This window comes from Physcomitrium patens, chromosome 5 (genome assembly GCF_059467195.1).
Source record: "Physcomitrium patens ecotype Gransden chromosome 5, ASM5946719v1, whole genome shotgun sequence".
Taxonomy (NCBI): Eukaryota; Viridiplantae; Streptophyta; class Bryopsida; order Funariales; family Funariaceae; genus Physcomitrium; species Physcomitrium patens.
Genome location: NC_143414.1, coordinates 2776466 through 2786181, shown reverse-complemented (window position 1 = coordinate 2786181; position 9716 = coordinate 2776466). Strand labels below are relative to the sequence as shown.

At 46.4% G+C, this 9716-nt stretch overlaps 1 protein-coding gene and 1 non-coding gene across 2 annotated transcripts; both read right to left on the bottom strand.

The window, feature by feature from the left end:
• Positions 1-73, bottom strand: TRNAR-UCU (transfer RNA arginine (anticodon UCU)). Its single transcript has one exon. It is a non-coding gene; the product is annotated as a tRNA-Arg (tRNA).
• Positions 74-513: 440 nt separating this feature from the next.
• On the bottom strand, positions 514-6680 carry LOC112282379 (uncharacterized). The gene is made up of 6 exons (XM_024519902.3): positions 6189-6680; positions 2962-5261; positions 2433-2595; positions 2081-2244; positions 1563-1821; positions 514-1339 (listed from the first exon to the last, which is right to left on the bottom strand). Exons 2-6 carry the CDS (start codon positions 5136-5138, stop codon positions 1232-1234), a joined length of 2871 nt encoding a protein of 956 aa, XP_024375670.1. The 5' UTR covers positions 5139-5261; positions 6189-6680; the 3' UTR covers positions 514-1231.
• Positions 6681-9716: the final 3036 nt, after the last annotated feature.

The following is a 9716-nucleotide window of genomic DNA, read 5'->3' as shown; positions in this document are numbered from 1 at the left end:
CACTCCCGGTGGGACTCGAACCCACAATCCCCTGATTAGAAGTCAGATGCCTTATCCATTAGGCCACGGGAGCTATGGAACCTAGTTGTTGATTAAGACATCTTACTCAAAATTTATCAATAATTCTACAAGCAACCGGATTGTATTTTTCGTGAACATTTCATTTGAGAAAATAATATTCCAGCTTTTCGTATTATTTTCTCAAAAGATTAGAATAAATAGACGCATACCATAATAGTACGGATCATAATTAAATATTTCAGCGTCAGAATCATTTTTAACCTCAAAACTTGCGAAGTAGCAAGTGTCACAACTAAGAATGAGGCATAACCAGCAAAACAAGTAGATCTTTCACCATTATATTGTGCAGATTGTCCACTACAATATTCTGAAACGGGGGGAATAGGATGGATTTTGAAATATTTTGAGAGTAGGAACAGATGATCGCGGTTCATTTAAATCTTAAAAAAAATGGCACGGTGAATAATAGTAAATGATAGGAGATACGCTAGATAATGGCAATGTCATATTATTACAAAGTGTGAGTGTTTACGGTACAACAGTGCAAGGCGGCACACATAAGGTACATATACCTCCGGCACAATGTCTATCACCAGAAAAAATACATTCTTTCCCTCCACCACGGCCAGCAGAAAATTGGCATTTAATACAACCTGGCTATAGTTGCTGTCCCACACCTTGGGTGCCCTCTTATTAGTCATACATACCCTCTACCCTTAAACTGAGTGGGGATGGTGATCCTGTATCAGTCGCAACAGCTTCTCTGGAGTCGATTGACACTAGTACTAACCTGAAAGCAACTGCATGACTGCGGTAGCCAGCACCATCATTTTGTTCGCAGGGCTCTGTTGTACACGACTGAGAGCTGCTCCTCCTCGTAATCTCACCCAAAATACAGTTCGCCAGACAGTAGAGCCCCTTCCAAAACTTTACCCTGCAACTATTGACCGCCATATTTTTTTTGTACATCCGTTATAAAGATACTAAATGGTTGATGACTGCACACATGATGCAATATCAAATGTATACCTCTTGTGTGTGCATCAAAACCAGAGCTATTTATAAAGACTGGTTATGGTCCCACCACATAATAAACCTTGCAGAGTGTATTTACTCCACTGAGCACATTCTTGACAAGGCTCAAAGGGATTGAAGTGTACAGAAAGTAGCCACCGAGCCCTCAGTGAGTCTCCCAATCGATGCTGACTCATCACTTTTTGATATTCGTGCGTGACAAAATCCGCTTACCATAAGGACTGTTACGAAGGGCTGGCAAATATGGCCGTATGGCATCCACCAAACCAGCATGCAAAGGTCCCTGCAATCACAACGTAAACAACACTTTGTGAGACGGAGAGACCCAAGTGCCACTTAATTCATTCAATGCATTACAGTAGACATATTTACGGTCACGTACTTGATTACTGCAAGAGAAACCTAGTCCATGTTCCGATAAACGAGAAACAATCGAGACAAGCTCCATTTCAAGACGTCAATACCAGAGTATCAGGATTGAAACGAAAACTGTCATGGCAACACACCTTGCACACAGACAGGGCGGACTGAATAACATAGTTGGCGTATTGATCCTGAAGCAACTGGCCGAGTCGAGAACTGGCTGTCAGCTCCCGGACCAGACGACCACGGTGTTCCTCCACACCCAATTTTAGGCACTTTTCAACCACGTTACTGGAAAACTTTTGCATGGCCAAAAAGGCATAGCTGCCTTCCAGCCTAAGCATTACCTCTGAGGTCGCCCATCCTTGTTTCAGGTCAAGGATGTACTGCACAACGTAGTTCCTAAAACATCAAACAAAGTTTAAGAAAATCAGTACTTGTAGCAGTACCGACATTTCGTAATACAATGTAAACCAGCCTTCCAAACACACTTAGGTCTGTGATTAAAAACTTAACATTGATTCTACAAAGAACCACCTAATCTATGTAGGTGAAATTGAAAGGAAATATTTGAATTACGAATTCATCGAAAACACTATGCACCAACATGAGACACTAAACCAGTAGTTTATGGAGCTACTCACACTGTTAAGCCACTTACCCGTAAGGATCTTGTGAAAGAGTGAGAGCATTTGCAGCAATAACTGCAACAAGGCGTTGTTTCTGAGGAGCTGAAGCAAAATCTACGCATCGCTGCATCACGCAGCACCCATGGCGGTGGGTCGCGATCTCCACGCAATGTGCAGCAGCCGCGTCAAAGATGAACTGTTACAAAAACCCATAAAAAATGAGTATTGCCTCTATTTTGCTGATTATGACAAACCCTCGAAAAAGATTCTTTGTCATTGATTTTTGTGATGGAAAGACAGTCTGGGAAACACCCGAGGCCAACGATTCAATTTCATTCTTAACGACGAAAATTACCACATAAATTTCATAATACCATCACAAACCTGGCTGTCTTCGTGACTGAGCTTTTGCAAGCATCTCTGCACCACATGATTTCCGTTTAAATCTTTGATCAACTCAACAACTCCTTCGGTTAAGGCTGTTATCACCATAGTCACCTGGTCGGGAGACTTCAATGTCTCAATCAGCTTCTGCACAGCTCGAGTTCTGAAAAAAAGGAGACAAAACTAGTCAGATAAATATCTTTCCTTCAGAGACGCTTATCCTTAATGGGACATAAAACAATCAATTGCATGAAAGCATGTCCAACGAAGAACACAGCAATAAAAGTGCACAGCGTACTCCTTTTAGCAATTCATATGCGGTCTAATCTGATCTGATAATACGCTGCTGAAAGGTGACGACTGTGATTACGATCCAACATAATTTAATAATTGAGAGCAACAAAACAAGATTATCTGCCACCAGTTCGACAATATACGAACTTAAATTCGCAAAATGTACTTTTCTAACTAGGTCTAAAGACCTAATTTTTGAATAAGACTTCATATGCTAGGAGAACGATCAACCTACCCATGCATGTTCAGGGATATCTTAACCAGCTCTCCATCCGTGGTCACCACACGCAGAATTTCCATCCGCTGTGATTCGTCACACACCTCTAGTAATTTTTGTACCAGATAATTCCCGAATGGATCTTTCATCAGCTCTGTGATGTGACCAATTATCTCATAAAATATTTTCTGGACATCTTCAGGTCCTCCCTCGTCAAACTTCTTCTGTAAAAACCTACAGCCGTGCTGATCTTTGGCAATCAAATAGATACGGCCCTCAACCTCATCGAGCTTGGTATACTTCGGTTGCTGCTGCTGCAAATGATGAGCAACCGACAGTCTTGAATCAAACTCTAAATTTTCTTGGATTGCCCGATGCGCCTGCGAATCTCCAATAAATGGAGAGGGTAGTTGGGCTGCGCCACCCAAAGCAATGTGTCCGTTGCTGTAACCATTTGCGTGCCCATTGGACAATCCATCTCCTTTCCGTCGCAATCCAGTGGACACAGAAACTACTGCAACCCCTCCATTGCTTGCACGAGCACTTCGTCTTTGGAGTATTTTCTCTGGATATGCAGGCAATCGTTCGTCCCGAGACACTGCCGCAAGCTGCCCACTTCGAGCACCCTCTTTCAGGGATGCAGAAGCTCCGTGACCTACTCTAGTACTACCTCCGGATGGAGCATGAAGAAATGGACACATTTCACCCCGGCTACAGTAACCCTGATTATAATACCTGCATATACTAGTGGCTGTAGTGGTTCGAGAACTTTCCGTTGGCACCAACCCCTGAACAGCCCAAAGACCTTCTAACATTTGCTGCTGACGCAGCTTCTGTAAAGCAACTTGATTATGAATAGAGCTCATTGTGGGGGCAATACCCCCCCTACCATACGGGCCGGTAGTCTGCTGGGCTTGCAGACTCGCCAAAAGAATCTGATTCTGGCGATCAACTATCTGTTGCTGATGCTGTTGGATGATCAAGCGCTGCTGTTGCTTCCTTTTCTCATCTTCCATTTGCGCTTGAGCTTGTGCATACCTAATAGCCGCCATTTGAGCCTGAAGGCGCTGGGCCTCATACAAGGAAGAAATATCCTTGTCGTACAAAATTTGTTGCTGCGATGAAGGTGAGTAGAAGTCCGTACCAGGTGTAGAAGCAGATTGACCACGTGCTGCAGCATGTACAGCTTCCAAGACTTCTGATTGCTGCTGTTGTTCATAGGAAGATGCAACAGCGGATCCATAAGCCTCTCCACCTCTAGGCGCTGAGTAGCTATTCAAACCTGGTGAACCCTGCCTCAACAGCTTCTCAACGGCTTGAGAGGAGACCTGCGAAAAGTCGCTTATTCCGTTGTACAATCCGTTACCAAGCGCCTCTACGGCAGAAGAGGTTCTAGGAAACAGATCAATAGGAGGAGGTGATCTAGAGGTAAAGGTCTCCAGTGAAGCTCCGGATCCTGCACCGTAACCCACCGTCCCTACACCACCGAAGGCATCCATGTTACCATACATACCATTGGACTCCACAGGGCCTTGGCTGTTCGAAATGTTCCCACCATTTGCACCATGACTCAAGGTCAGGCCATCTCCTGTCTCGTCGGAGGTCGTTTGCAATCCCCTACCGCTGCTACCATCGAAATTCAAGTTTCCAAATGCAGAGGTCATCTTCGGTTCACCAAACATCTGGTTTGAAGAAGAATTCGGGAAGTGGTGGGCAGCAGCGGTATGGTGATTAGGTGAAGGCTCCCGCTGTTGAAACATCTGCTGCTGCTGAACCTGCTGCTGCTTGTGCTGTGCTTCAAGCTGCCGGTGCTTACGATGTCTGGTGCGGGGACTGTCCAGTTGAAGTCCAGCAAGGCTGTAAGAGAGCTGGCTAGCCTTTGGAGAAAGAACAGGAAAGTCGTTGTATAGAGCTCGATTGTCCATCGGAGGAGGTAGTTTCTTAGCCCCGGAGTAGGACTTATAGAAATCTTCATACTGTTCGTCACATCGAATGTCAATGAAGGGCTTTACAGGGACCTCGTCTGGCTGCAACCCAAAATCACGTGCATCAACGTTCTGTCCGTACACGCGCTGCAGCTCTTCCAAATGAGGTGGTGCCGAGGTGGCCCGTGGGATCTCATTCGGCGTATCTGGCGACGTGGCTTGAGGAATTTCGTGCAGGAGCTGCTCGAACTCCTCATCATCTTGCTCCATAATTTCGAACCTTCAAAGGTCGTGAATTTTCTAAGGGACACTCAAAGTGGTCGGTACTCCCCTCCCGTGTTACTAACCATCATCGGATACAAGATCACCCCTCGTAACGCTCGCTCAATGCACCTGAACAGAAAACAGATGTCGCAGGATTGTCATTTCATTTCTTGGTAACTGACGGAAGGAACTTTAAACTCCAAACTGAGGGCTTCCTGTACTGGCAAGCAATTTCAAGCAGCAAAGGCAACATGCAGAAACCTGACAAAAACGACCCTAAAAGAGCAGAATCGGCCTCTCCTCCGCGGGAATCCCTAACGCGGAAAAGCCGATATAGTCAGGAAAAACATCAGAAAAGCCGTCGAATGTAACAATACAAACACATTCGCCTACTCCTGCTAATCATCCTGGAAGATCAAAAGTGAAAGAAGAATACGCGATACTATTTTCAGCTCAATCGCTGGGAACACGGACTCAAGAACTTCCAAAGCCGCACGAGCACCGTGCCACTCTGCTTAATCAAGCAAAACGACCCTCGCCATCGAACCGCCAAAAGGTATTTATAAATTTTGGTGGCCTTCCCAAAAAATAATTAGGAGGCGAAAGGAAACTAAAGAACTCAGAGCACACAAGAGCCACTATCAATCGTGGTAGATTGAGGTGAGACTCCAATCTAGAACATCAATCGCACCACGATAGAAACAACAGCAATGATATTCAGTCAAACCCTGCAAAACCATCAAATGTCATCACCAACAGATCTCCTTTCTTGCCTTCCCCACCGTCAAATGATCGGCCGCCCCAGGCTGACCGATCAACCAATACAACCAAAACCTAGCCCTTCCCCCTCATTCCACCCACACCTCGATGAACCCACGAGTTCTCTATACCGAAAGAGGCGACCGCCTCCTCACCCAACAATCACCACTCACTAGCAATCAACCCCAACCACCATCATCAACACCCCAAATCAAAAAACGACCTCACACACCCGACATCAAAAATGACAAAAAGCACAGGAGCAGTTCCTACGTTTGACCTCCTCGCCACACTCACCTCCAAAGCACACTCCGCTCATCAATCCGCCCCCGATCTCGCACCACCTCCTCAGCCGCACCCCAAGTTGTGTACAAAACAGAGCCCACCGCAGCGACCACGGGCGATTAACATACCCGATGAACCACCCCACACTACGAAACAATCAACGCCCCCCCCACAGATCATAGACGCGATAGAAGAGAAACGAAAGTGCTGGCATCCAAACTACAGCCGAGACCGCACCATCGCACTGCAAAGGGACCAGGACAAGTGAGAGATGTCTGTCTGCTTCAGCGTTGAAGAGAGCCTGGAGATGGAGGCTAGGGAAGCGACCAGAAGGCGAAGCCAAGGCGGCGGGGCGTGAAGCAGGGGCGGGCTCATCAGGGGGAGGGAAACGGGCGAAGGAAAACGATGTGGGGCAACGCGGCGGGGAAGCAAGGATGCCAACCCCGCTCGGTATGGGGACGACGACGACGACGATGGACGAGAACGAAGTCAGTCTCGCACTGCGAATGAGGAAAGGAAGAAAGAATGAAGAAGAATGAAGATGAAGTAGAAGAATCCATAGCTATGCCGGTGCTTCTACACCGGGACGGGCCGACGCGGCACACAGCGTCCGTCAGTCAGTCACCAGGCGGCGCCCTACAACATTCCTACAACCCAACGCAACGTCACCACCCACTGCACCAGCACCAGCACCAGCAGCAAACCGAGCTGCAATCGGCGCCGCTGCTGCCGCATAGTTGCGGCGAGGCACCCGCGCCGTGATTAACGCGGCAAGGGGAGACTGCTGCCACAACAACGTCCTTGAACGTCGGAAGGGACCAAGTGGTGGTACGTGTTGGCCATGACGATTGTTTCCCTCACTGGGTCATGACATGCCCCACCCCCCACCCGCATGGTCTAATTACATTACCATTGCAGCAGCATGGAAGGAAAATGGAAGCGGCGAAATCCCAACACTCGGGGCGCCGGAATTGGGAAGAGGAGGATCCCCCTCCCGTCCCTCCCTCCCTCTCGCACCTACCCTGTCTCTCACCCGCCCTCCCTCTCGTCGCCACGGCGAACCCTCAACACAACACCACAACATGAGGGGGAGCTGGATCTATGCCCCACCGCCCCACACGTGGGTACTCACTCTCCTCCAGGCAGGGCGACTGATTGTTTCACCTTTCTTTGCTTTGTTGTGCATTGCTTTTCTTTCCCTTGTGCGCTTGTGCTGCGTTTCAAAATGTGACTTCCTGCATTTCTTCCTTCCATTCCTTCTTTCTACTCCCGAACATGGCAAGTGAGTGATTCATCATCATCCATGTCCCCACTCCTCTTCCTTTTCTTACTGCCTGCTACTGCCGAGACGCTCTTTTCGTCGTGTACTTCCCATCCCTCTCTCCCCTTTCCTTTCTTTCCTATCCTTCCCTTCACTGCCGCTACTGCGGCGGTTCCTGCACGCACGCTGTCGCAGCCAGTAGCAGCAACAGTAACACACACATACCAATACCCAATACCTGCGTGGCAACTTCCTACTTCCCTTTCTTTCTTTCTTTTTTTGACCATTTCTCTATGGTTTTTTATTTCTTTCTTTCTTTCTTCTTCTTCTTCTTCTTCTTCTTCTTTTCTGACTGACTGACTGACTGACCGTCCGATTCTGCCACCGATGGGTGGGTGAGATTAGGTTAAGCTGGGGTAGTATTTCTGCAGTCCCAAGGGTAAGTTATGAGGTGCCGCAGTGGCAGTTCCACGGGGAGGCGGGTCGGCATTTTAGGGTTTGGGGTCGCCTTAAATGTCGCGAGGATGCTTCGTTCGGCACGAGGAGTGAGTAATGCTGATGATGATAGATGATTGCGCTGCCTCCTGACATATTCGTCTCCTTTTTTTTTTTCCTTCCTTCCTTCCCCCACCCCTTTTTTCTTTTTCTTTTTCCTCTTTTGTGTTTTTCTGTTGTTTGTTTGTTTGTTCTTTTTCTTTTTTGTGCGTTTTCTTTTACATTTCCCACAGAAAGTCTTCGTTTCCTCTCTGCCTCTCTCTGCCTCTCTCTGCCTCTGCGTCAGCCTGTGTGTTCCCACTTTTTTCGTAAGCCTCTCCCGTTGCCGTTTTTCTTTTTAGCTTTTCTCTATTGGCTGCTATTTTCTAGCTTAGCTGCTCAATGAGTCCTCTTGGCCCCTACCTCTTCCTAAAAGCCACCTCCTCCTCCTCCTCCATCGCCATTCCCAAGCAGGATGATGAAGATTGTACAGTGGGGTACAGAAATAATTCGAATTTTTTTTCAAAGTGAATCAGTGTTAGAAATCACTGAACTTCAAAAAGCTCCAGCAGTGTCAAAAATGAACGCATTTTTGAGCCGTAAAATGCATTGTGAAGATAGTAGAATCTAGTTTCATGATGTAACAAGTTTGCATTATAAAGTTGTGAAAATATACATCAAGAGAGCTTTTTGTTACATACTATCTACCATCTCGTACTACCACCCCCAACTGCAATCACCACTTGCATCCTACAAGGCATAGTGGAAATCAATGTACAAAGCCACTCTATAGATATGGTATCCCATACGGATTGAATTTTTTCTATCATTTCTAGCTTACTATTAGGTCTACTATGATGTTTGAGCAAATCTTTTACAACCATCCAAACGTTCTCTATTGGATTCAAGTCCGGTGAATTGGCAGGCCAAAACAACTTTTCTATACCATGAACACGTCTCCATTGCAATGGCAATAAGCTACGGTGGACTGGAGCGCCATCCTCCATCAATACCAATTGCTCAGGGTCATCATATAAGAAATAAAAGCCACTTAATACTCCTTCTTAAACAATAGTGACAAAATCCCTTCCTGATCTCTTATCTAAAGGAATGATGACCAAAGGAGACTTATCAAAGCCAATAAAGGCACTCCAAACCATCACTGAACTACGCCCAGACTTAAAACTTGGTGCTATACAATCCCAATTATATTTTTCGTATGCCTTCCGCCACACTCTAATTTGCCGTGGATTTTTGCCAGTTTCGAATGACGACTCATCCGTCCAAATAATATTAAACCAATCTTCAAACGTCCAATTCTCATAAGCACGTGCAAAGCAAGCCTCTCTGCTTTATGTTTGACATTCAAATAGGGCTTTTTAGGTGCTATACAATTTCTAAAACCAAGCTCACGGAGATAGAATCGAACAGTAGTTCGGGAAACACTCACCAAGTTTGCAAGTTCTACCAGAGTATGCCTTCTATTTGAACTGACAGCATGACATAACACCCGAAAATCTCGCTCAGACAACTTCCTGGGTCTGCCACATTATGATTTCAACGACTCCACACTTCCATGGACCCCCCAATGACTCAAGATAGTTGAAATAGTGGAACAGGGAGCACTGAAGACTTCTGCAAAGTCCTTACACTTCATCCCAGCCTTCCTCATCCCCACAATCTAATTCTTCTGCACAGGGGACAATGTTCTGTACTTCATGGTGCTTGCTGTAAGCCTTCAAATAGCACAAACCAACTTCTAGTTTGACGGAGAGGAGTCACTGAAGCTAATGATGTCCAAAACC

What these genes read in the sequence shown, in the direction of transcription:
- LOC112282379 (XM_024519902.3), bottom strand. Translation starts at nt 5,138, where the DNA reads ATGGAGCAAGATGATGAGGAGTTCGAGCAGCTCCTGCACGAAATTCCT. An exon ending in CTTTCACAAGATCCTTACGG is followed by an intron (nt 1,822 to 2,080) that starts GTAAGTGGCTTA and finishes TTGATGTTTTAG; the next exon opens with GAACTACGTTGTGCAGTACA. An exon ending in CCGCCCTGTCTGTGTGCAAG is followed by an intron (nt 1,340 to 1,562) that starts GTGTGTTGCCAT and finishes TTGTGATTGCAG; the next exon opens with GGACCTTTGCATGCTGGTTT.